The sequence below is a fragment of the Podarcis vaucheri genome, assembly GCF_965113315.1.
Source record: "Podarcis vaucheri genome assembly, chromosome: 16".
Classification (NCBI taxonomy): domain Eukaryota; kingdom Metazoa; phylum Chordata; class Lepidosauria; order Squamata; family Lacertidae; genus Podarcis; species Podarcis vaucheri.
Genome location: NC_138754.1, coordinates 10,987,371 through 11,015,129, shown reverse-complemented (window position 1 = coordinate 11,015,129; position 27,759 = coordinate 10,987,371). Strand labels below are relative to the sequence as shown.

The window sequence follows — 27,759 nt, the reverse complement described above, 5'->3', positions numbered from 1 at the left end:
ATCCTCAGCTCCTATTGAAATGAAACCTAAATATGTGTGTCTGCAGTTTGCTCATATTTCATTCAGTGCATCTTCCATTGTCCCTGGTTGTTGTGACTTAAAAGTTCATTGAGGTAGGGACACCTCCCCCCCCTTTGTGTTACTCAAATCATGTATGTATGTAATCTAGGTAAATTACTCATGAACAATTTAATAAAATCTCTTTTCAAGATAGCTAAAGAATTTGATGCTAACCTCCCAAGAAAAGATGGCAGATGCTCTTCAATTGCAGGGAGGAGGAAATGGCCTTTTTTATCCTCATCTTTATCCCTTTGGCAAAAATACAAGCTGCTAGTTGCCCTGCCACAGGAATTTCAGATATACTGCTGCTAAAGGAAGGAAGGAATCTGTGGCCCTACAGATGTTGTTGGACTACAAACTCCCATCATCCCTGACCACAGGCCATGCTGACTGGAGTTTATGGGAGTCCAGCAACTTCTGCAGAGCCACAAGTTCCCCAAACTTGCTGTAGTTGACAGAGTGCTCTGACCAATTTTCAGAATAGCAATATGTAAGCAAGCAAAACCTGATGCATACTACCTAGGTGATGCCATGCTCTGAAGATCTCCCTTGCTGGTCTTCATAGGTGTCTTGACTTTTTCTGGGATGACCAAGGTGGTGGTTGAGTCTCCAAATGTATCCTGACCGTTTCCTTCCTAGAGAAGGGAAGAGGAAGAGCATTCAGAATTAATATTAGTCATAAAAGTCGGTGATTACTGCTGTTAGCAAATGTCCTCACCAATAGTATAAAGGACAAATGTACCTACCAGTGTGTCTCCTTCGTTGATACTATCATCTGCGTTTTTATTCCGGGTAGGTTTCAGTTTGTCCCCCATGGATGCTTCCATCTGGATAAAGAACAGCATTGGAGAGAAATAGGGAAAAAATGAAAAAAGCAAGCTGTGATTCAGAAGGATCATATTTACAATCACTAGGTGATTTGTTGTTTATGCAGATTATAAAACTAGGACCTTTTTACTTCCTTGGAAATGACAACAATTGCTCCTTAGCATTGAAGGTAAATCACCCTTCAAATCCCTGAGAAACCCAGTTTCCAAACAGAGGTTTCTAGTCCTTCAGGAAGGGAACTTGTGTTGGAGTTAGAAGAAGAGGAAAGGCAAAGAGTTTTGAGGTGTCATGTGGCCCTGCAGTAGTTGTTGAACTACAACACCCATCACCACTGATCACAAGCCATGCTCTAGAGGGGAGTTTTCTATGAGAAGAACCTTCAGTGCTGGGGCAAGTTTTCCCATTTTCTTTGTTACTAAACTTTAATTGTAGGATTAACAGCACCTAAAGAACTCCTTCCAAATTGCCCTGCTGCCCCATCCCCTTTTAAATATTAAAATAATAAATATAAATATAAATCACAGGAACTGTTACACCTGGCCAATTTGCCCTTCATTGGAATACAGGTGTGTGCATGCAAATACACACACAGCTAGAGGCAGATTGGGGTTCATCTTAGCTTTGCAAGCAGCATGTAGACAGAAGACAGACCAATCTCATTCATTTGAGACAGGACACAGCAATCAGTTCACAACAGTGGTTCTGAAAAACATTGTTTCCACATGGACACAACCAGTAGATTATGGTAATACTTCTTGTAAAAGGCTGAGATTGGTTTCCTTCTAAATTAATTACAATTCACCATAATCATAAGGTTGGTAGAGTGAACAAGAACAATCTATGGCTCCCCCATCCTTGTGACTTACTGGGCTGGTGGCATCCTTGCCGAGGCTCCCTTTGCTGTTAAGGCTTCCAATTTCAGTCTGGGAGCTTGACTGTGACATTCCCTCAAAGAAAGGCCTAGTATAAAACAAAGCAGTGAAATCAAGAGGGAAGTAGAGAGAGACATTCTTACGGGGGGCAGGGTAAAAAAGGCTGACTGACATTCTTAAAAAACAAGGTAGTTAGATCACAGCAGCTATTCTTCTCCGTTTAGAACTTCCACCTGCATTAATGGCGGAACAAACCATGACTTTCTTTTATAGATGATCTACAACAGGGATGGGAAACCCTTTTTATACACACCTCTCTCTGGTCTCCATTCATGAAAGGAAGAAGCATTATCATAGTTCAAGAGCAAATTCCAACCAGGCAAACATGTTTGAAGAGGCTGTGGAGCAGGGACAGTGAGAGATGTGGCACAGAGAGAGCCCCAAGTGACAGAGAGGCCTGGAGGGTTGCATTCAACCCTCAGGCTTGGGGTTCCTCACTCCTGTTCTACAATATTGTTTACTCCCTCCGAAGGGCTGAAATTTGACTTCTCAAATAGTGCACTGGGGGAAATACTACTGCAGAAAGCCTCTGCCAAATTTTAACTCCTCACCCCACTGTTTCATTTCTTTATAGCTGATGACAACTCCAAACTCTTGTTTCAGAGTTCCGATTCTCTCAGGGTGGCAAATAAACATAAAATGGGGAGCCAAGGCAGAGAAAATAAGCTATCTGGGACAAACTACAGCTCTGATGCCTTAATACAAGCATAGGAACCTTCAGGTAAATCAGGTCCACACTGTGCATGACAACTTTCACCTTGATCCTTCCCTGTTGGGTTGTTTGTTTGTTATAATCCAATTTAGGAAGATTCATCTACCATGAACTAAGACTTCTGAAGAACAGGAGGGGGTTTCCTAAGGAAAAATCCTGGAGATGGGAGGGACCATGGCTTCAGGAAAAGGACAGAAGCTGTCTTGTTACTAGGGAGAAACTGAATCCTTTTCAGCCGTGAGATCATTTTCACCAGACAACCCATGAGAAAGTTGCTTTGGCTATTGCTGCTTTCTACTGTGACCAGGTACAAGGCAAAAACAACAACAACAACCCAAACCTGCCCCAATCTACTTTTGAGTCTCAAGCTTCATTTTCCTGTCTCCAACAGAAAGGAACTCTGCTAGCTAAACAAGGAGCTGTAACTGTACTTCTGCTGGTGCTGGTCCAGACTTCCTCCATAGTAACTTGCATGCGTTTTAACCTCTCCATTGGGAGCTCCTGTTCTGCTATATTGAAATTTGGTGGGGTGTTCATGGTAGGGGTTACCAAGGACCTTCTAAAGAGTGGCATGGGTGGTTTAGAAATGCCACTCCCTTTCAGATTCATTTTTCGCTATCCTATTCCACAAGACATTTGGGACTTTATTAGTTTGTAGGAATCAACTTTCCTGATCAAGTTTTATCTTTCTGCTAGGTGTTTGTTTGTTTGTTTTTTGTTTACTGTTGTTTAATTAAATAATAATAATCAACTTATCTGTACTACATTTGTGTCACATCATTATGTATTTTGCTTTTATTGCGCTTGCTGCCTAGTAAACAAAAACTGCTTTCTAATGTAACAAACCATCCTTGGTTGAAAAGGGGCAAGACACAAATAGCTAATACAAGTGTGCAGTAGATATGGTTGTGTTTCTTTTCACTTTTTGTTTTCTGCCTGGTCCACTAGCTACAATTAAATAGTGGCAATGTGGCCTCTAGACCCAAATGGCATGCCTTCCCAACCTAGCAAAAAGCAGCTGTTCCTTCTCTTTCATCATCCACATCCCAAAGAAAAATGTTCTGTAAGCCTGACTGACATTTAGCTGACTTTAGCTACACACGTGTGTGTGTATAATAACAAAATGAAATTACAGTGGTGCCTCGCAAGACGAAAATAATCCGTTCCGCGAGTCTCTTCGTCTAGCGGTTTTTCCGTCTTGCGAAGCAACCCTATTAGCGGCTTAGCGGATTAGCGCTATTAGCAGTTTAGCGGATTAGCGGCTATTAAAGGCTTAGCGGCTAAAAGGCTATTAGCGGCTTAGAAAAAGGGGGGGAAGCGGAAAAAAATCGGAACACTCGCAAGACGTTTTCATCTTGCGAAGCAAGCCCATAGGGAAATTCGTCTTGCGAAGCAGCTCAAAAACGGAAAACCCTTTCATCTAGTGGGTTTTCCGTCTTGCGAGGCATTTGTCTTGTGGGGCACCACTGTAAATATATTTTTAAAAATCAGCAATTTTTTTTATTTTATTTAGCTGACTTCTTAAGTATTCAGTTCAAGTGGATAGGAGGTAGAGACATAGGGAGAAAGCTTTGACTGGCTTCAATTATCTGGGTAGGAAAAACAGGAAATCAGAATGGCTCACAGGCAAGCCACGCATGCTGAAGTTGGGATCAATTGTTTTTTTTGACAGAACTGTAACATAATCCAACCACAAAGATTAAGCTTCAGTTTAAAAGATAATCACTAATATGATTCTGTAAAAGGAAAGGAAACAGGAGAAATACAAATCCCAAAATCAGGGAGGGGTGCAAGGTCCACCCTTCAACACACAGACAGACAGACAGACACACACACACACAGAGGGAGAGAGAGAGAGAGAGAGAGAGAGAGAGAGAGAGTGCTATGGAACAGAATGACTGCACAGGGAGCTGAGTGGGTTGGCAGCTACAGTGGAAGAATTCTGTTGGAAGAGAATGTGTTTCCTTAGAATAGAGGCCAGAGGAAGAACTCTCCCCCTCCCTGCCTCAATTATGCACAAACTTCACTTTTCTTTTTCCTATTGCATGCTTAGAACTACAGAACAAGGTTCTGCACATTTCATGCAGCCATCCAAATATGACAGGGAATGGAATTTAAGAGAGACACAGGAGTGCTTGAAAATAATCCACCCCTAAAAGTGGACAAGTCTGAATATATGTCATGCATGTCAACAAGCATATCACACAGCATGCACATATATTTTCCACATAATTCAGCTTTATGAAAATCTTGGGGCTTTGTATTTTAAAGTTGCTGGGTCTCAAGGTGGCAGGGGAAAGCTTTAACAGTAGTGGGCATTATTGACAAAAGGTTCCAGAATCAAACCATAGAAGTCAGACAACACTTTCCCAAGGGCTGATATTTGGTTAAAGAGCCCTAAAATTTTAACAGCTGACAGCAACCCTGTATCATCTTTATGCATAGTGATGCATTCTGTCGCCTCATTCAGTCAAAAATTGAAATCTTTTTGATGTTGAAAGAAAACAAAACTTAAGCATAGTCACTCAGGCTTCAGATTTTTGTGGAAGAACAGCGTATCAGCAATTTTATATCTCGCACAGGAATCTTGGTTCCCAACACACTCTCTCTCTCTCTCTCTCTCTCACACACACACACACACAGGTGTCCAACTTATCCAGTCACACTTACTTCAGTTTTGGCTTTGGTGTGCTGAGGATGCTCTCTGTATCTTCCATCTCAGGGCCACTGTCACTGGGGTTGTACATCTCCAAGCTATCATAGAGCTCATCCAGATCCTCTTCTACCTCCCGAATCTGCTCCCTGGAGACATGTTCCAGTCCAAAGCCGACCTGTTAAAAAAGACATAGTTACCAGGGTGCTCAAAGCTCCTATGTTCCAAATACACTGCTTCCTATTCTTTAAGACAGACCCAGAATTATTTGCTTCTCAGAGGGGCAACTTTCTGTTAAGTTCTATGCTGTATCTTCTTTCTGCATAGTGATGCAAATGTGTGGTATTTGAAACTGGGGCATTGCCAAGCAAGCATCAGTCAGCCAGTTTCACCTGAAATCTTGCGTCTTCCTTCAGGATCACACAAACAAAACTATATTGCTTTGTATTCTTAAATAGGTAAGTGACAGACACATCTTATAATGAAAATGCAAGACAAAAGCAGCAAGGCAAATCATCTTTTGATTGTACCCACACATGCAGACACCTGAACCATACTTTCCAGAGGTAAAAGGAGCTCCTGCTGCTGTGATGTAAGCAGGGTTCCTCCTGTTTTCTCCAGGCCATACCAATAATCCCAAAACTGCCCTCATAAAACTGCTTAGGAACTTTGGAAGCTGCCTTATACTTCCAAAGTAATCCATCTAGCCAGTATTGCCTACACTGACTGGCTTCCAGGGGTCTTTTCTCAGCCCTACCAGACGCCAAGGATTGAAACTGGGATCATTTCCAAGCAAAGCATGTGCTCTACCACTGAACTTCAACCCTTCTCTTTAGACCAAACATTGCCAGCTACATTTCATGTGGAAATTGTCATCATGGAATATCCACTTATTACCACGGTTTTTTTGTAAAATAACCAGGAACCACACTTACAGGAATCTAGACCATAAATGTTGTCATACCTACCTCATCCGATACCTTGAACCGCTTCAGTAAAGCCACAAACTTCTGCTTAATATTTGGCTGCTGTGAAAAAGAGGTACCATTTACTTATTAGAAAGGCCACCTATCAATTGACTAGGACAGGCACAAGCAGAGTTCTTGAGACACAGTGCATGATGAGTACTGAGGCTGGGAGAGTGAAACACACACTGAAAATCCTAAGGCAATTCTCCCCACAATTTAGCACCCCAACCACAAAACATGATGGTAGCAGATTTGTCAGAACACCACGCCATATATAGCTGAACCCAAGTACCACAGTGTGTTCAACAAGTCCATAAACCTACACCAAATGGGAGGGGGAAATAGTAGCTCTGCAGCACAATGCCAGAAAAAAACACCTCTGCAGAACCTCTGCATTACTCAAACTCTTCTTCCAGTAACTGGTCCAGAGCAACACTGCTTAGCTTGCAAACTTGATAAGAATGCAGCTCTCAACAGTTCAGCTTTAAAGCGTACATATTTCATGAAGGTAGCTCAGAAAGTTAGTTCTCAAAGACTCATCTTCAAAGCTAAGCATTAAGGAGCAATGCATACAAGGGAGGGAAGATCTTATAAGTGCTTAATTTATTAAAAAGCAGGTCAAGACTGCCTGGAAACTCTGCAGCTACCCCCTGAGGTGTGGGAATGTGGTGGTCAACTAATGGTTGTTCTCATTAAGCTCTGCTTGAAAAAAGCTCACAGATTCTTTTTGGTAGAGTATCAAAACTCAACATCAAAGGTCAGCTACTCATTCTGTATCTTGGTACTAAAACAAATCTGGTAACAAGTCAATTAGGCAGGTATGGCTGAGTACCAGCATGGGAGACTCCTTTTTAATACAGCTTCTAATCACACACAAACCAACAGAAGTTTAATATTTGGCACATTGTGGCCACACAATACAGGAGGTAAACATTTGCTCTTCTTGAGGCTATGAAGCATCTTCACCTCAGTGTGTTACAGCCACATAGTGGGTCTCACCTATGCCTGGTCTCTTGGGATTACCAAGCAGACAGATACAAGATGGACTGGAAGATGGGGGGGGGGGAGAAGAGGCAGGCCCCAAACTCCTCACCTGACAAGTCCACTTGCAGTGCTACTCACCCGAGTAATTGCAGAAGCTGAGGTCAGTTTCCTCCTAGTCTTCTTCACCTTCCTAAGGTCCTCCTCTTCATAAAACAAATCCTAGGGGGTGCGGGGGAGAAACCACTTCAGAACACAAAGAACACCCAGCCACAGAGTTATGAACAAGGTCCTCCAAAGCAGGACAAAATCTCATTCTTTGCCCATGAAATGTTAGGGATACCAGGCTTGGCATTTTGATCTGGCTTCGAATGACTGAACACAGCCAGACATGAAAATTCCAAGATGGCCAACACTGGCCAAAGCTACTTAGGAAGCCTACGTATCTTATTCTCAGCCATTCCTATTCAGGATATTAACTGGTAACAGGTTTGCTTCTTTTGTCTTTTAGTTAACCTCTTCAGATCTATGACACTTTGAGTTGGCCTTCAGTATTAGAAATGCCATGGTCTTGTCCCACTTTTGGCTTGATGTAGTAACAGAAAAAAAATATGTAACAAGCTGTTCTTTATCAGTGGATCCATTAATCCCTCCTGCTGGGTTATGTTAAAGATTCAACTTTAACAAACAACAAGAGATGGTTCTTCTTTTGCTGAATGCTGCTCATATAACATTTGCTTATAATATGAAGAATTCCTGGCTTCCAGTATTGGTTGGTTAAATAAAGCATGGAGTATAGTTTGTATGGTCAACCAAACCATCAAGAGAGAAGGCAGACAGCATTATGATAAATTGGCTGAAAAATTAATCACTTTTGTTATCTATTAAGTGAATAAGGTTCAGGAATATATAATTTGATACTCATTGTTGGGAGTGCATTAAAGCCACGTTGATTTTTTTTATATTGCAAACAATGCCAAAGGAATCAAAATAACATACAATTTTGTATTCTTTGTGTACTGTGTAAGTGAAACTACTTTGTTAGAGATTTGTAGTGAATGATACAGCAGTGGTTAACTGCTTGTTGTTGCTGTTTTAATTATTTGTGTTATTATGCTAATCTGGTTTTTGTGTTCATGTGGTATTTGTATAATTTCGGTTGGAAGACTCACTTTCTTTTTTAAAGTGCCATACAGCCAACTCCCATGAACTCTTTTCTGCTACACTTTGTTCTTTCTAATCAGCTTACATCAGGATTTGGTGAGCAACTATTTTTAGAGGGCTCACCTGGCTCCTCCTCGGGTTTCCAAGTCAGCTTTAATAAACAACTAGAAAAGGTTAAAATGAATCTAATGCAATAAGGGATATTGGAGAGGGAAGTAGTACACAGGAACTATGATGTAATCATCTGTGAACAGGTGTCAGAGTTCCCAAGTTCCTTTAGGAGTCTGCTGAGCAATCCATTCTCAACATGCCCTCACAGAAGGGACTGACTAGGTGAAAAGAGAAGCTTACCTGTCCATGTAGGGGGTCATCACTCCCCTCCTGTTCAGAAGAGAAGCTCTCCTCTTCCTCCTCTGAATAGTTGTCAATGTCAGGAGAGCGATCTGGAGGATAGTTTGAGAGTTAAGAAATGCCAACTTGCCAAACTTGCAAATAAACTGAATATATTTTCATTCGCAAACTGGAGTCAAGGCTGCCCCAGTGTGAAGGTTCAAGGGACAAAGGTCATGCAAATTCAGCAGAATGTAAAGCAAGAAGGCAGCTGGTTGTTGAGTGGCCAGCATGTTGTGCGCCATCATAATATGTAACTTCCCCCCACTTTTCATTGGTCGTCTTGTCTTACTGATTATACATGTCATGAAAATCAGTTCTAGGAGTCTCTTGGTGGATTAGTAAAGTGTTTCCTGCACACAGCACAATAAAGTGGTAGAGTCCCAAGGTGTACCACTTCAGGGTGCAGGTGAGATATATCCCTTTTTAAAAATTCTTCTCTTATATAAAAAAAAATCCAAGTACTTAAAAAGTTTATTTCAATATGTGCATGCTGCCTTTCTGTGCAAAGTCCTCCCAAGGCAGAAAGCATAAAACAAATAGAAAACTAACTAAACAGGGAGTGAGCTGGATGAATCTCTCTCTGCTTGTTTTCTTTTTCCACTTGCAGGGAGGCGGGCACTGTTTGTTATCAACTCAGATAGCAGGTGAGAGAACGCCCCCCCCCTTTATGCTCTCCAAATTAAGCAAACAATCTACTCTTGTTACTTCAGGATCCTATCACCTCACTTGACTGCTTGTGCAGACTAGATTAGATCTTAATTTTTGAACTGTCAGGAATGCCAACAATTTTAACATTCACAGAGTCCCAGAAATACAACAAACACATTAGGTGAGCCAGTAATAAATAAAATTGCCCCATTAGTACTTGACAGCCATAGTTAGGAACTCCACAAACAAGCAGCTTCAACTCATGGTTTGCTTAGAGAAAATATGAATGATGAGTACTGGGCCACATGTAATACTAAGCCAGTTGCTCTATCATTTGTTTTTCAGCTCTAGGCGGGGCAGAGCAAAATGGGGATAACTGAGGAGTTTGCACTAGCATGCTGCTTGTTGGCAGGAAGCCTTAGCTTGTTTCCTACTATGGCTTACTGTGTCCTTCAAATCAAACCAATATGAGCCTTTTGAATCATAACTGAAGAACATGATATTTCTGCATCATATCAGGGAAATAAAGCAACCGGAGGGATCTGCAGTTAAATATTCATCCAAAGGGTCAATCCAAGTCGGACCAGACAGCATAAGTAGCTATGAAAATCATTGCATCTGCATAGCCCCCATGGGTGACCTCAAACTTGATATTTCTCATTCACACTGACAGCTAATCATTCATTCTTGAGGATGGGGCTTACCAGCAAAACAGCACAATTCAAGATTCACAACTGTCCTCTCCAATCAGCCAAATGCTTCATTAAGCCTAATACACAGTCACCAACAGCAAACATTTCCCAGATATTTAGGGGAAGTAATTAAAGAGACTATAAACATAGGCTAGAGCCATTATTTAAGGCAGACATTTCACAAATGAAATCTGCTTTTATGGTGAGCCTGACAAAAGCAGATCCCCCCCTCTTTTCAGTGTGTCCATGTGCCATTCAAGTGACTTCAGCTATCTGAATGAGTTTTACAATTTGAACTTGCTCGTCTGCTACATTCAGTAGGGATTAGGAAATGGAAGTATATTATGCTGGCCTTAGTGGGATACCATCTAACACATGGGCTTAAAGCAGGACTTTTGAATCTGCTTGACTGCTGCCCCTTCAACTCAGACCTAAGTCACCAAAGTCTATCCCCAAGTCTGGCAGTAGGTGTTGCTTTTAACCAAGCTTGAATCCTGATTAGTGAACAGTATTTGAATGACAGGCTTTAAGTCTCACAAATGCAGACAAAAAGGACAATTGTGCCCAAATCCAACCCCATCAGCATCATTCTCACTGAAGATGGCCTATATGGAATAGAAAGAATACTGGGCTGGGTTTGCAGAGATCTGGGTTCAAATCCTTACTCAGCCAAGTAGCCCACTGGGGAAACCTTGGGCCAATCACTCACTCACTCATTCTCTACTTAGCCTAATTCACAAATTGGTTGCAAGGGTAAATATCACAATACCGTATTGGCCCGAATATAAGCTGCACCCAAATATAAGCTGCACCTTTAAAATTGATGGGGGGAGGGGGGGAAAGGAAACCCCCCCCCCCGGATATAAGCTGCTCTATTTCTTGCTGTTCCTGGCTGCATGCTGGGGGTGTGTGCGTGCGCAGCATTGTCGGCAGCCTTTCCCCTTCCTCGCTGTCTCCCTTCTCAGCCTTGGGGGAGAGAGTGGGGTACTACGCGCAAGGCAGGCACGACTTCACCACGCTCCTGCCATGGTTTGCCCTGTGCTCCTGGCTGCATACCGTAAGGTCACAAATAAAAGCCGCACTTCAACTTTTCATGTTCAGAATTTTGGGGGAAAGTGCGGCTTATATTCAGGCCAATCTGGTACCTCACCACCACCAAAGATACACAGGCATGCCACCCTCAAGAACAATACACAAATGTAATTTTTAAAAAGCTGTCCCCATCTATTATATCCATTTAACAGTGGATATTAGTTTACTGTATCTTGCGTCTTTCTCCACTATAAAGAGTATAAGATCATTTTTAGATTAAAACTCTGACACTATGCAACTAAGTGAACCCATTTCCATTATTCTCAGATAAAGGCACTAATAACACTGGAGCCTAGTGTAATGACTTCATCTCAGTTCCCAGCTTTCCCTCGCATCCGGTCACTCACAACATTGCTGGTAATAAACCCAAATATTAGAATAAATCCAGCACAGAGTCTACATCTCCATCAGTTTCCTTAGCAACCAGATTTATTGCCTAGGCAGCCATCCAGGAGGGAGTAGCATAAAGCAGAAAAATCCAAGACAGAAGGCTAAATATAGCAGTGTTTGAAGGAATTAGGTTGGATTGTCAAAACAAGACACAGCAAGAGTGGACATTACTGTACTAGATCCAAAAAGCATTGGGATTGCTCTCCTGAAAAATTGCACACTTTAAGACTAACAACTGAGCACACCACAGGCTGCCAAGCACCAGCTGTAAGCTTGCTGCTACAAGCACTCCTTTGCTTTCACTGTGCCTCAAGCATCCATATTATTGGCACTAGGACAAAATCAACCACAGCAGGGAATCCAACACAAGATTTCCTCTGCTTTGTATGGATACATGTATGCACTGGAGAACATATGAAGTTGACTTATAACCAAGTCAGCTCAGTGCTGCTCACTCTGATTGGCAGCCCACTGACTGGCAGCAAATCACTAAGATCTCAGCCACAGGCTTTCCCTAGTCCTGCTACCAGATGTCTTTTCAACTGGTGATGCCATAGATTCAATCTAAGATTTTCTGCATGCAAAGGCAGCCCTCAGCCACTGAGCTATGGCTTAGCCAATCAGCACAAAACAAGAGGGGAAAACCAACAGAGCAGAATGCAGCTTTGACTGGCATAGCAGCTATATAACACTGCACATGGGCAGAATAAGCCAACTGTATTTTGGAAAGTCACAGATTTATAATTTCATTTGGGCCACATTTATCACTCCGAACCTAAAGTGGTTTAATAGGCATGGTCTCCCTCCCCAACACAAGGAACTGTGGGAATTTCAGCTCTTAGAGAATATTGTGAGTCCTCTCTGTAATAACAGATACTTTATGTGTCCCATCCCCTTCTCCTGCTCCACTACAAAAGACACCCTAAACATTTGGGTGCTGTGGAAACCAAAGGTGCATACTCAAAGATGCAGCAAACAACAAATTTCTTGTGAAAAAATGATGAATCATATTTCAGTCCAAATACTGCAGATATGTTTTGGTTTGCTTCTGTTGAGAAAAGGTTGTTAAGATGGCCATGGAAAAATGGTTGCTCACTCTTGGTTCAATGCAAATATCCAAAGGAAGCAGAGCAACTGCACCAGGAAATCAGAAGCAGAAAGCAAGATACAGGGGTAGAAGTCTGGGCAGAGAACCTTCCTGCATCTAAGACCTGGAGTTTCCCATGGTGTTTTTATATTGTAAACTGCTCCATGATCCTCGGATGAAGGGTGGTATAGAAATTAAATTATATAGAATGGTAGTATACAAATTAAAAGTGAAAGAAATGAAATGAAACTTTGACAACTGTTTGAGGACTGTGTCCTGCATTAGTACATGTCAACTACTGGGACTGCTCAAAATCCAGAAACTAAAGTCTTACAAACATTCTTACCAGATAATTTTGATTTTAGTCCTTCATGGTCTATTGGTTGGCTGGACAGGGAATAGATTTTAATTTCAGCAACAGGGACAGAAACATCTTTCACGTTACTGTGGAGTCCCAGCACCAGGGCTCCTTCACTTGGATGCTGCATAACCTGGAGAAGAAAAACAGTACAATTTCAGGAATGCAGCCAGAAAGCTTCAATACAGAGAAAACAGCAATAGCAAAGTGGCTAGATGATCTGATTACATTTCCTGAAAATTGCAAAACTAAAATGCACAGCAGGCAATTTTGTAAGTCAATCTTCTAAAGAAGAGAGATTGTTACAGCAAGGAATGTGAAGCACACACCAATGTGAGCCTAAGACAAAAAGCTCAACCAACTGGGAAAGCTCATTCCTGTAAAGGAGACTAAACATGCAAAATAGTGATGGTGGAAGGGAGAAGATAGGCAGTGCTATGGATGCAAGTGTCTCCAACCTACATTTGGCACAGCATTGCTAGCGACTGAACTTAATTTGATGAAACCTTTTGAATTCCTACCCAAACACCATGAAACAAATTTACCTCTCTTTGCTTCTCCAAATATCTGTTTATAGTGCCACAACTTTTGTGGAGGGAAATATATAAGAATATAGGAAGCTGCCTTACACCAAGTCAGGCTACTTGGTCAGTTTAGCTCAGTACTGTCCACACTAATTAATAGTGATTTCAGACAGAAGTCCCTCCTAGCTCTACCCAGAGATGCTGAGGATTGAACCTGGGGCCTTCCTGCATGCAAAACCTCACTGTCCAAGCCTGCACTTCCCCAAATCAATTCTCACACTGTAGTGGTGGTGGGGAGGTGCTCACTTTTTAAGTCCCCTTCAAAAAATGTAGTGTGCTTTCCCAAGAAACATGATCCAACCAGGAGGTATAAACAACATCTATTATTTTTCTCAAGAAAACCAGTTCTCTCAACTTCCCTTACCTCAGCCATGTTAATAAGGCCAACAGCTAGAGTTTTGTAGCCCAAAATGGTCCTGTTTTTGTACCGTTTCCTTCGCTGCAACATGATCTGCAGCTTGTTGGCATCTCGCTTCAGGAAGTGGGGATACTGCAAGAGGAACCCAAAGGAAATGGCATGTAAATAAGTTGCAGACCAAACTTGTACAGCAGTAAGTCCCGATAGAAGGAGATCAGGCTGAGTGTAATGTTTTCTTGAACCAACTTTAGTACAAGAATTGTAAGTCTTCAGGTTATAGATCGCTCAATACTAATCTGTAGCTATTAACAGCATTTTTAAAAAAAAATAAATTAGGAATTTAAACAAAACATACTATCTTAAATCATATCATCCTTAATTCCCCCCCATTTCCCCCCTCCCCCTCCCATAAAACAACCCACCCTCCCCACCCTCCCCACTTCCCTCAGTTCCAATCTCTGGTTTCTCTATAAATGCTATTATATTGACAGCATATCAAGATGGTCAAGACAGTAAGCTTCAAAGCAGTACTATCAGCCAGCTGGCCCCACGTAACTTTCCCAAAACTCATAATCTTTATTAGCTAAAATACTCTCCAGATGATTAGGAAACCGTTTCAAATGGCCCAATCAATATATTCCATTCAATTCATGCCTTCAAAAGGATTTTAAAGTGTGAGGAAATGTCCCATTGTATAGTTGCTTGCCATTTCTTAGAGTCAGGAATGACGTTCCAAAAATGGTTGCCACTTCAGTATAAAGGACATGGTCTAAAAATGGATCCAACAACTGTGCAAGTCAAAAACTTACTTCCCCATGCAAGACAGCTGGTTCAGGAAGAGGTAATGTCTGAACTATTCTGAAAGAAAACTCGTTAAAACAAATTGCACGTCACCATCCCCCAAACACCCAGATTCATCACCTCCTGGCTTTGTGATTGCACTGGATTTTACTAGCAAGGAGAAGAGGATAACATATAAATCCTCTCCGTCCCATCTTAGATAAACACTTCAGATGCTTTAAGAATGTAATTCACCCCGTAAACAGCAGTGAAGCTGAACAGTTTAATACAGATTGCATACATTTTACAGTTCTCTACAGGTCCAATGCTTTTTAACACCATGTGCTGAGAAATGGCTATTTATGTAGCATGAAAGGGAGAAAAAGAAGTTGAGCATTTTCCCTGAAGAAAAGGAGCACAGAAGAGAAATCCACTGGAAAGCTATCTTTGACACATTGCATAAGCCTCACATTCTCAATCTGAAAAGCTATCATGCTAGGCACACAGCAGGAAGAGTGTGGCATTGCTTCCTAGGAATATGAAAGTGTGGGTGTAACGAGATTTGAAATTTCACAGCAATCTCTCTTCAAATATCCCCAAACCACTGTAAAGTTATTAAGCTTCTTGTTTAGAAAATCTGAAGCACACTAACACTATGCTATTTCCAAAGGAGTAGCCATGTTAAACCTATTACATTAAAAACAACAGAAGTTTTGTGGCACCTTAAAGACTAAGGATTAGATGCTAAGGTGTGTTTTTAAAAGTTTTTTTTAATAAAGATTTTCTTGGTTCACAAACGTACATGCCTTCTCGCTTTTTTCAGGTTGTACAGTCTTTCTAACAAATCACTTACATTTCTTGTGAGATATTAGTGTTGAGTACAGTATTAGAGAAAGATCCTAAGGTATGTTGATGAAGTTTATGGAGAAAGGGTCTTCTATCCCTTCCTTCCCCCAGCATCCCTCCCCTCTATGCACCCCCATTAATTTAGTTAAACTGTATTTACCTGCAAGGAGAAAGTCAACTGAAGCTCCGTTTCCACAAGTCCACTGACAGGTAAGACAATCTCGTTGGACCTCAGAATCCTTTTTGAACCCTGCAACTCGCACAGAACAAGAGGCGTGCATCATTGTTTTCAGTCTTCAACATGGGGATACTTGAGCCCCAAACAACATACTGAAGAAACTGGCACAAGAACACTAATACAGTATGTACTAATTTTTTAATCAATCCAGGGAATTGGTCTATTTTCAGAGCCATTTTCAGGCATTCCTCAGGGTGGGTGCTACTACCAAAGAAGCCCTCTGCTTGGATCTCTGTGACTGCACTTCTTGCAGTGAGGGACCCGCCAGAAGGCCCTCTGAGCTAGATCTCAGTGTCTGAGATGAATGATGGGGGTGGAGATGCTCCTTCAGGTATATAGGGCTAGGATGCTAGGCACGGCACAGTAAGTTAAATTTGAACATGAAGTTCCACATAATGAATTAGAGAGTCCAATGCTCCAAGCCAGACATTTTGCCCATTCCACAGGAAAATGGAAAAGCTTAACACTACCACCACCCCAACCCCAAGAACAGGAGAAAGGGAACTGGGTCTCTCCAGAGCTATACACAATTGGCAAGCCTTGCAATTGCTATGGCCAATATACAGTTTGAAAAATTCCTTGCTCCCTTATTACACGTACCTGCAGTTTAACTGCAATCACCACAGAATTTAGATCTTTGTCCATCTCTTTCAGCATGATTAACTTTTTCAAGGTCAAGCTGAACAATCTGTCAAGTAAAATGAAATAAAAAACATAGATTATAGGTCAGGAACTCCTGAAACAAAAACCTTTACATAAATACACTTGCCCGTTGTGAAAGAACACAAGGTTTACCCTTTCTTGAACTATAAAGCAGCTGGAACAGTCTCTCCTCTCCACTTCCAGCTCCCCAAACAAGGCTGTTGAAATCAGTATTTTACTGTATATTTCTACTAAGAAAATGATCAAGAACAGCACACTCTTCCAGCCTTCCAGAACACAAGGCAGCTTAGGAGACAGGGCAGTGCTACCAACTTTGTCCTTTACGTACCATGAATTCTCCATGTGTAGGCAATCTGAATCCATTTGGCTCAGATTGAAACTTGAGTGAGACAGACTGTTAGCTTCAAGTATGCCAAGAGGCACAGAAAACAGATTTCCAAGTGGCACTTGCCAGGAGGATAAGTCCTTTTCATTTCATTTTTTCAACACATACATGCACATCTCTTTCTATGTGTACTAGAAAGCTTTCCATTTTGTCAAGATTATAAAGTTAATATAATAATGTAAGCAGAAGCTAAGAATTCATGCTGGAAATGTTATATAAAGGATAATCTCTTGTTGCACTATTAACATTTCTACAATAATAAGCCTTTTATCTGTTTAGAACTTTCTCGCTTGCTTAACCCTAGAGGTTCTGAAATGGTAATACTAGGTTTAAAATATGGTACAACATTTCATTTGGATGTTTTATGCATAAAGTATTAATAATTAATCAAGTTATTTGCGTGTGGCTACTTCAGGACCTAGATGACTACAGGGAAAGTGGAGGTCAAATTTGAGAGTCAAAAATGCAACCTCACACAACACAGAAGGAGAGAACTCACGTGAACAGGAAGGAAACTGGGTTCCTAACTTGAACACAAATGTCATCACAACATTTCAAAACTTCATGAGATTTAATTGCTCACCAGCAGGAAGCTTGTTTTCACAGGTTTATTTCCTGGATAAATTAATGTTTAAGTCATTTGGATATTATGCAAAGGAACTTTATTTATTCAATTTCTATTCTGACCTTCCTCCTAAGGGAACCCAGAATCTCTGACCTCGAGACTAGAAGGGAAGTTTCCCATGCCTGGATGCTAAAGTTATGGTTGCTCTTGTTTTCATTATTTTAATGCAGTCATTACTAAATCTGCAGGCATATACTCTCTCCTGGCGTTTTGAATTTGCCCCATTCTTCCTTGTCAACAAGCAGTCCTTGTCAACAATACTGACAATGGTGTAGCAGAGTTTTCAGAACATAAAAACAAGTCTGTGGAAAAGATGCTATTATCAGAAATAGCTGTACAAATTTTGGTTGGAAATAGGTCTTAATTCCTCCAGCTGCCAACCTAATTCTTCCTGGGTCCTGAACTCTTGATACTGTCTTGGGATTGAATTGACAAATCCTGGCTTTGAAAAACCTGGATCCTTGAAATATAGTCTGAGTGGAAGCATATTTTCCTCATCGATGGACCACCACTGGAGCCAACAGATCAACACCTTCACCTTTGCAAAATTACCCTTTGGAACCTCAACACCACAGCACAGGTTTTTGCAGCCCTTTCTATTACTCTGCCCATTCACTGCCTGATACAAAGTTCACAGTTCCCACTGGTATTGAATGGTCTTCCTTCAATGTTACATAGCTCAAGTCAATTCTTCCACACTTCTGGGGTGGGCTCATTGTGATCAAGGTTAAAAACTTATAGTCCAACATAAAAGCCCAGACATTTTTGCAGGAAGTGCAAAGAAAGAATGCAGCTATGACAGAAAATTCAAATATGTCTAGCTCAAATTGGTAAGATCCAGACAAGTGCCAGCAGGATTTGAACACAGGGCGGAAACTCAGTACAGGGTGGCTCCAACTCCACCCAGAAATTACCGGTACTACTGTACTTTGGTCCCCAAAGCTTTCATTTAAATTAAGAGCAAGGTCAAGTGTAGGTTAGCCGACAACTAGCCTTTCCCTTGAGAAGATGCAGTTAATTACTGTAAGGCATCTTTTAGGAATGTACACTTTAATCTACTGATTAATCAACTGAAGCATTGATATCCAATTAATGATATCCATTTATCAGTGGTAATGAGAGCAAAGCAGAAATTCAGGGCTACAAGATTCACTCAGGCCACACAGATGTGCCGTCTTTCTCCTCCCTACATCCAATTTTATGCAAAAGGGAACTAAAGTATGACTTCTTTCCAGTCTGTATCCAAAGTGAATTCAACTTTCAAGTGATGTTTCTATGGCTTCTCTTCTAAAAATAAGACCAGATAGCTAAAATCCATATTCATCTTAAAACCTCAAGTCTCCCATCACATTGAAGGGCCTTTAATTTGCTTATTTGTTGAGTCAATATTAACAGTGTTATTTTCTTTTAGCAGGACATGCAATATATTCTGTTGTTAATCTATAAATAAGTTCTCACACTTAAAGAGGAGACACAGTTTCTTTCAGAATCCCCAACAGGTATTTTTCATTAAGGTTTTTTGATGTGTTTAAAATTAATAAAATTAGTTTAAAAGCCAAAGGGCTACAGAATAGTGTGTGTTACTCAACAGCAAAAGCTAACAAAAACAGAACTGAGTGGGAAGTGCTGCAAGTGACTATCCTGTTTTACTTTTAGCATTTTTAATTCCACCATTTTATAAACAATATATTCAAAGTAGTATACAATGGAACCTTGGTTCTTGAACGCCTTGGTACTCGAACATTCCAGCTCCCGAACACCTGAAAACCCAGAAGTAAGTGTTCCAGTTTTCAAACACTTTTCGGAAGCCGAACATCTGATGTGACTGTCGGCTATTGTTTCTAGGGCCCCTGCACCAATTGTTTGCAGGGTGCCTGCACCTTGGTTTCCGAACATTTCAGAAGTTGAATGGACTTCCAGAACGGATTATGTTTGAGAACCAAGGTACCACTGTGTAAGAATAACATAATGTATCAAAAATCAATTTTAAAACCATCACAGAAAACAAATCAGTCTGCGACAGACAGTAGCAGTAAAACCTCTGCATTAAAACAGTATAGCAGATAATGCCTGCCAGAAAACATATTAATCATTTTTTTAAGGTTAGAGGCAATGAGGCCAGACAGGACATTCCACTGTCTCTGTGGCACCAAAGAATAGGCCATTCTCTCATATTTACCCACCGTTCTTCCACTGACAAGGAGAACGCATAGCAAAATCTCACTAGATCTCAAGGGTTAGGTAGATTCATATAGATGGAGGTGACTTTTGATGGTCCATTAGGACTTGGAAAGCTTAACACTTTATACACTGACTAACACATTCTCCCTTTAGGAAAGAGGTTTTTGGATAGATGGCAAGTTGACAATAGCTAGCTTAAGCCTAGGTCTAATGTGTGGACCACAGGAAGGCCGTGAGGAGGAAGGGAATTTTTTGTTGTTGTTAAGGGTTCTGTTATCCATCTTTGTCAGTGAAGAGGAAAAGGGGTGGGTAGGCTGAAAAGGAAAAGTTTTCTGACTGCACCATTTATGTACCAAAATCATACCTAAGCCTTCCATGGCCCATCTTTCATCTGCTCAAATTCATGAACCTATAACAGCAGCAAATTCTAAAGGGCAGACAGGGAAAGAGACTGATCAACACCAAGAAGCAGGGAGGCATGGAGCTGCATAGTGAGACTGAACTGCAGAACAGATGCTCTGCTAACCTACATCAAACATAAGTCAGAAGCTGACTGCAGGAGCAGAACACTGCCCTCACTGCCCATTGTAGCTTGTCAAGCTGTGGATTGTGTACCACAAGACTCAGGATTATGTTTTCAGATCAACCACAATTATCTACATATGCATTTCCTACATATACATTTTCTAAGGTATTTGTGCCTCATGTATGATTATTGTTTTATTTCTAATTTTATTGTTTTATCTTTTTTGAAAACCACTTAGAGGTTTTCTCACAATCAAGAGGTGTATAAATTTTAGGAAGCAGGCCTTCTCTGGAGTGGCCTATAGCCTACAGAATTATCTGTCCTTTGTAGAGTAAGAGCCACCAAGCTACTTCCTGGGTTATATTTTGCTGTCAGAAATGTTTGTTTAATTTGCTTTCCACTCAGACAACAAAGTTAATGCCATTTTCTTGTTTTTACTATGTTATTTGGAATGCTATTGTTTGTATTAAAAAAATGTTGATTGCTGTTTTTGCTGTGATATCTGGGTTTTATTTTCAAAGTTGTTGTGTTTGACACAAAAGGAACATGTCATATAAGTGAAAGTACCAACACCACCACAGGTTGATATAATAGACGAAGATTGGGATCCACCCACCGCACCCCGCCCAGCACTTTAGAAACTGAGAGACATCTCAAAATAGTTTGCTACATGGCTCTTGAGCTGGAGATATGTGTGTGTGTGTGTGTGTGTGTGTGCGCACACACACACACACAGAGCTTTAATCTGTGACAATTGGACTGGGCGTGTCCCAAGTAGCTTTTTGGATCCTTGCCAAATCACTCAAAGAAACCACAAGGTAGTTCTGTGAAAGTTAAAGGCTTTTATTCAGAATCACATAAATACTCAACCTGTAGTTCACAAAAATACTCAGCCTGACATCCTGAAGCAACTCTATATATGAATCTTTTATAGTAACCCAGCCTGAGTGTTTCTGTTGAAGAGCGGTATAAAGTGGTACCTCGGGTTACAGACGCTTCAGGTTACACACTCCGCTAACCCAGAAATAGTGCTTCAGGTTAAGAACTTTGCTTCAGGATGAGAACAGAAATCGGGCTCCGGTGGCGCGGCAGCAGCAAGAGGCCCCATTAGCTAAAGTGGTGCTTCAGGTTAAGAACAGTTTCAGGTTAAGAACGGACCTCCGGAACGAATTAAGTACTTAACCCGAGGTACCACTGTAATGTTTATTAAATAAAAAAACAGGGTAAGAAACCTAATATTGGAAGGTTGGGGAATGCAACCCCCAGTTATTCAAAATCAAGAAAAGAGCATTAGAAACACCTGATCTGATTGAATTGCTTAAGGGAAAGATGTCTTAACATCCACCTTTGTTATCCAATCTAATAATATTGGAACAATGCTTTTCTATCACTTTGAGGGCATTTTGAATAAGAGAACACCACAGACTTACTTAACAGATGGGAAAACAGGACCATTCTGAAACATTGGGTTTACAGCTGTCCCAGCAGTCATAATTCCCTAAGGGCTGATCTTAAATATAACTTGATTTAATATAGAAAATGAATGTCTCTCTGCTTGGAGCACAGCTTCCTCCGGTGTTCTTCAAACTTGGGGCTTCCGATATTGTTGGACTGCAACTCCCATCAGCCCCATGCAGTTTAGCCAATGGTCATGGATGATAGGAGTTGTAGTCTAACCACATCTGGGGACCCAAGATTGAAAAACATTGCAGGTGGTGCCCTATTTGATTTAGTACATGCTACAGATTCCCAAAATCATGTTTTCTCAGATCCTGGGTCCAGGACGACACAACACGCCAAACCATGACAACCTTCCAAACATAAACATAAAGCCATAGTTAAGAGCTGTTTACCTGCTTTCATTTTTTACCAGGTCTGCTCTCCTGATTCTGTGGTGCAATTGCATCCATGGGAACAGCAAAAAGATACTAACTATAGTTTCTCCATTCAAACATCACGCCAAACCATGCGTAACCCTCCTTAACCATGGTTTGTTGTGGCATCCAAAATTGAGCCATGATGAGTCTCATCAGCCAAAAAACCCCACAAACCTTGTTCTTACTGCAGTTACTATATTTCTTTTTATTGGATTGAAAGAGGGGTTTTCTGCAAAAACTTAGAACCCCTGTTCTAGAGCAAGCTGAGAATTGGACCCAGGCTTCTTTCATATCGAAATCTAGTAGGCCAATATATCTGCCTCTCTCAAGAGGACCTTGTCTGTGCCAGTTACTGGTTGATCAAAAAGAGCAAAATCCAGACCTTATCAATCAAACTCTTTGCTCACAAGGCTACGTTTATCCTTTCTTCCATTAAAAATGGAACGTAGAGCTTTGGGGGGGGGGGCGGGAATTAACCAATGCTCTCTTCACACTTCATTAAACCTCAGGCTTGAGAGAACAGCCATTCTGGCAATTTTTACATTTTAAAAGGGGAAACTGGCTAAGTGGATTTTGAAGGGCTGGCATTCAGCCACCTATGTTTAAGGGCAAGTGAAAGTTAAATATAAAAGAAAGAAGGACTTGGGAAACAGCAGCACTTAAAAACAACACCATGCTAAATGCTAAAAAGAATAACCCACGGGCAGTGTCTGGGACAAAGATTTCATAGGGCAAATATCCCGACAAAGTGCATCCTCATCACATGCAGCACACAGGCAAATTTGCATTAAGCACTGGCTGAGAGGGACTTGGTACTAGTAGGCTATGTGTGAAGTGGTGGCTGACTGCCCAAGTCTACTATCTTGTATACATAAAGGCTTTGGGGAGATTTAAAAACGCTTTCCCCCTCCCAGTCAGTTCAAAATTAATCACTTATGATGGCTCCCCCACTTCCAGCTCAAACCTCATGTTTTGTCTCTTGTGTTTTCCCTGCATAGGCCACATAGCCTTAGGAAAATGTAGCTAAAGTTGTTAGATCATAGTACAGGCTTGCAAATGTTGTTCACCTGGTTCCCTGTGGTAAGTAAGAACTGCCTTCATGCATTCAGGCAGAGAATCTTTAAAGTGACTTAGGATGTTTTAGGCCACAAAATGGCTAGCACATGTGCAGGCAGGTAGGCTAGTCCACTTTTTAAAAAAGACGTCCACTGCAACACTCGTATGCTAGCAATGAATTCGAATTGCAACAAATTTGTTCAAAGGTACACAAACATTTACAGAGGCAGGTAGTTAACATTATATTATAATCTGAAGGGAGGGCCATCCTCAGCCTAACCAGAGCTAACATTCTGTCTTGTGACCTGCTTTTTAAAAAAATCAGAGAAGACAAACTAATTGTTGCCTGTCCTGGGTGGTATTCACTGAGCCTCTTTAAACAATGTTATATGGTTGCCTGTTATGGATTATTCTTGTTTATCCATTTACTTCATCTTACTCCCAACCAGATTCATTATTCACTTCAATCTGACAACTGTAGCCACAGATGGTAACACATATCTCTTGTAGTAGGTGGAGAAAATTCATTACCTGTATACATACTTCACATGTAGTGGCTTAAGCAGCAGAGAAAGATTAAAGTCAAGTGCTTGTCTTCTATTTGCCAGCAAATGTTTAAGTAAATTTGTCATTGTCCAAGTTGGATGTTACGACTCCCAGATGTAGCAATTTGTGTTTGTATGTTGGTATATCCGTTGGTCATCTACTTCAGATCTAAAGTGGACAGACTTGGCATTGCTTATAGTACACTATATTAGGGTTGCCATATTTCAAAAAGTTTTTGAGCCTTTTTCAGTTTTGTATACTTGCGGCTGCAGTATTCTGAATATGTCCGGGAAATTCCGAATGTATGGCAACCCTAACTATATATCTTCTGCTCTGGCTCCAGGATAGTAATAGCATAACAATGTCCCCCAGCTGAGAATCCTCATTTAAATGTACAAGTGCATGTTTTACTCCACTCAAAAATCAGTAGTTTTGTCAATAAGATGTGACAACAATGCATTCGTTGCCATTTTTTTTACCACCCTACTCCACATTTTGCATAGAAATATGAAGCTGCATTGTACAATCAGAACATGAAACCATCTAACCCATGGATTGGGAACAGCTTGCCAGCAGGTTTAATTAGGTCAGGATGTGCCCCCCTGGGCTCATGACACCATTTCCCCCAAAACACACTCATATGTGATGTCAGGGGCAGGGCAGGTAAAGACATGGCTTGAGCAACTGGGTTCGTAAACTGAGTGCCCAAGTGTTGATCTGCAAGTGGTACTTTCTGCTAACAAGCCCCAAAGGGAAACTCCCTAGTGCAACCGAGGAAGCACAGCACTTTGCAACTGCTGACCATCATGGCATAGGGTTTTCCAAGGGCTCACGATCAGCTGATCACGAACACCTGCAACTAACACCATGTGCTTTTATCCACATCAGTTTTTATTTCAAACCATGCAGGAAAGGAAAACTTTCCTACGTGTCAAAGTTTGCCTGTTGCTGGGGGTAGAGTGAAGGAAATAAGGATTTGACCCACCACTGGCCAGATCCAGTTCTCCACCCCACTTTAAGATCATACATTTGTGAGTAACACGCTAAAAAATAAACAATGTATATATCTGAATACTTATCAGGAATAACAGGAAAAACAAAAACATTCTGCTACCTTGAGGAAGCACAACCAGATTTTTCCAAATACATCAACTTAATTCTGCCTATACATGGTCTTGTCATTTACCACACAGCAACAACTGTTCCATTTTTGCACAACTAGCATTTAAAAGCTGGTTCTACCCACATTGTAGATTATGATTCCATTACTGTGAGATGTGATCTAGAATCAGAGCTCATAAAATCAGTTTAGAAGATAGCATTAAGCTTAGGCAAGTCAAATTTGCTAGTTCCTCCAAAAAATAGTGAAAGCAGTGAAAGCAGAAGAAGGGGGTATGTGGTGTAATAGGAAGGTAGCTGTGTATCCTTCCAGGGTCAAAGAAAATTCAAGGAGAATGGAAGAGTGCCATTTAAAAGTAAAGGGGGAGGAAAATTTTAAAACAAAACCAAAATAGACTGAAGAAAATAAATACCTTCCTTCCTTTGCAACATTCCAGCTGTGATAGACATGCAGAGTTTTTGTCTTGTGCTAAGCATGCCTTAGATTATAAGGAGAGCACAACAATTGGGAAAACTGTTGACTGGAATGCCTACAATTTTTTCAGACACTTACAGTCTAATTATCCTGTAAACTTCGAAATGCTTTTCATTTGAGTGTAGCAGCAGAAATGGGTTCCTGAAATGGAAGCTATTTTAATAGCTGCATTAACTTTAGAGCTGGGGGGAACAGGACGTGGCTTGAGGGATAAAAGTGACAGATTTTATGTTAAATAATATAAAATTATTCAAGTCATGCCCTGTTGCCCGTAAATGTAGACAAAAGACACATCATCAACACATCATCTTGTGCTGTGAATATACATCCCAGTTAACTACAGTATTTTTTGGTTTATAAGACTCACTTTTTCCCTCCTAAAAAGTAAGGGGAAATGTGTGCGCGCCTTATGGAGCAAATGCAGGCTGCACAGCTATCTTAGAAGCCAGAACAGCAAGAGGGATTGCTGCTTTCACTGCGCAGCGATCCCTCTTGCTGTCCTGGCTTCTGAGATTCAGAATATTTTTTTTCTTGTTTTCCTCCTCCAGACCTGTGGTCTGGTGCGTCTTATAGAGCGAAAAATACGGTACATTGCTCTTTCTCAAACCATAAGGAGAGCAAACTGAATTCCATCTCCCCTAAGGTATTGTACTTTAAATTGATCATAAGGGACAAAAAAGCATCTTGCCACTTTTGGGTAGCAGTGTACTCAAGGTCTCTTCTATAATGAAGCTCTTGAGAATGTTATCCTCAAATTCAAAGAAATTTGTTTGCAGAACGTACATCAAGCAGTGCAATATTAAATTCAAGATCTTTACTTAATTTCTTGATTCTAATCCTTTAGCAAAAATTTTGCTCCATCTTTCCACTAGGCATTCCAAATATTGCTCACCCTGGCCTAGGATTACTCTATAGAGCAGAACACAAGCATCAGTAAATTAGGACACAATACTGGAAAGCAGTGAGATACTAAGCATCAAACACAAGTTCCACTTTTCATCTATGCTCAGGGATAAGACAAATTTGAAAAACCACCATCACAAAACAAACTCTGAAATGAAAGGCTTCCCCCTGTCCCTAACAACATGAAGAGTTGTAACACACAACTGGGCATTCATTTGTCCTTTTGAAATAGTTGAATTTAATTCTTACAAGAAGGTGATGCCTAACACAGCAGGCTCAAAGAAACAAGCCAGAGGCCACTGAACAGCCTTTATTCAAAAGCTTTGCTTTGTATGGCCTATACCAGGGGTCAGCACCCTTTTTCAGCCGTGGGCCGGTCCACTGTCCCTCAGACCTTGTGGGGGACCGGACTATATTGGGGGGGGATGAATTCCTATGCCCCCACAAATAAGCCAGAGATGCATTTTAAATAAAAGGACACATTCTATTCATGTAAAAACATGCTGATTCCCGGACCGTCCAAGGGCCGGATTGAGAAGGCGATTGGGCTGCCTCCGGCCCCCGGGTCTTAGGTTGCCTACCCCTGGCCTATACAGTGCATTCACCATGATGCATTCAACTTCTCTCCCGGCTCCCCTCTGCTCCAATATTAATCAGGAGATCAAAAACTGGGAAATTTATGTATGGTATATTCTATGTTATTTTTGCTACCTCCTTCAAAAAGAGTTACTTTGGTATTTTAGTTACAGATAGGTAGCCGTGTTGGTCTGCCATAGTCAAAATAAAAAAATTCCTTCCAGTAGCACCTTAAAGACCAACTAAGTTAGTTCTTGGTATGAGCTTTCGTGTGCATGCACACTTCTTCAGATATGTATCTGAAGAAGTGTGCATGCACACGAAAGCTCATACCAAGAACTAACTTCGTTGGTCTTTAAGGTGCTACTGGAAGGAATTTTTTTTATTTTGGTATTTTAAATATTCAACTATGTTATGTTGCTCTGTTTTCTCCTCCTGGTTCCTCCCCACTCCATTAGTACTACTCTGTCGCACTAGGCATGACATTTTAATTCCCAGTTCACAATGAGACAAGAGACAACTTACTTTCTCATGTTCTAAAGCAACATTTCCAAAGTCAAACACAACTTCCACATTAAACAGCTGCCAACAAGGTCATTTCAAGGACTTCTCTTCCCTTGCATTCCAAGCTATGACAAAGCCAATTAGCCACACTAAGCCAAGCCAAAACATGTCCTGAATCGGCAACAGGGCAATTCACAGATCAGGATACTGAACAGAAGGTCTGTTCAGACTTGCACGTTTCTGCATCAGAAGAAAACCCCGTGTCTCAATATCTTTTGACTGCTGACAACCATGGAAAATAGAGCAGGCAGAGGAGAAGTTCAGAATACTTTACTTTTCTGAAAGTGCAGATTTCCCACCACCACCCCATATACAAATAGTCAGTAGTGGTGACTGGTTTGATAACCTAACCTAACAAGCTTAATATTTTCAAAAGTCATGCTGTATATAAGAAGGCAAAGAAGTACAGCTTTTAAAGAGACTCTCACTCTTTGTACTACACATATGAAAGATCCTGAAGTCATCTCCATTGATTCTTAGATCTATTAATGTGGGTGTA

General features: G+C 41.0%; 1 protein-coding gene across 3 annotated transcripts in view; it reads right to left on the bottom strand.

Annotated features, from left to right (window-relative positions):
• The window catches only part of PACS1 (phosphofurin acidic cluster sorting protein 1), a 69,998-nt gene that overhangs the window by 23,491 nt on the left and 18,748 nt on the right, over positions 1–27,759 (bottom strand). For 2 of the 3 annotated variants that reach the window (XM_082202102.1, XM_082202103.1), the window contains exons 2-12: positions 16,365–16,452; positions 15,687–15,776; positions 13,907–14,032; positions 12,947–13,091; positions 8,650–8,741; positions 7,276–7,356; positions 6,154–6,213; positions 5,203–5,363; positions 1,755–1,848; positions 807–887; positions 580–695 (exon numbers count right to left, since the gene is read on the bottom strand). In XM_082202102.1, coding sequence (XP_082058228.1) covers positions 580–695; positions 807–887; positions 1,755–1,848; positions 5,203–5,363; positions 6,154–6,213; positions 7,276–7,356; positions 8,650–8,741; positions 12,947–13,091; positions 13,907–14,032; positions 15,687–15,776; positions 16,365–16,452 — 1,134 coding nt within the window. The remainder of the gene's footprint in view (positions 1–579; positions 696–806; positions 888–1,754; positions 1,849–5,202; positions 5,364–6,153; positions 6,214–7,275; positions 7,357–8,649; positions 8,742–12,946; positions 13,092–13,906; positions 14,033–15,686; positions 15,777–16,364; positions 16,453–27,759) is intronic. The other variant, XM_082202104.1, reaches the window with a different exon arrangement.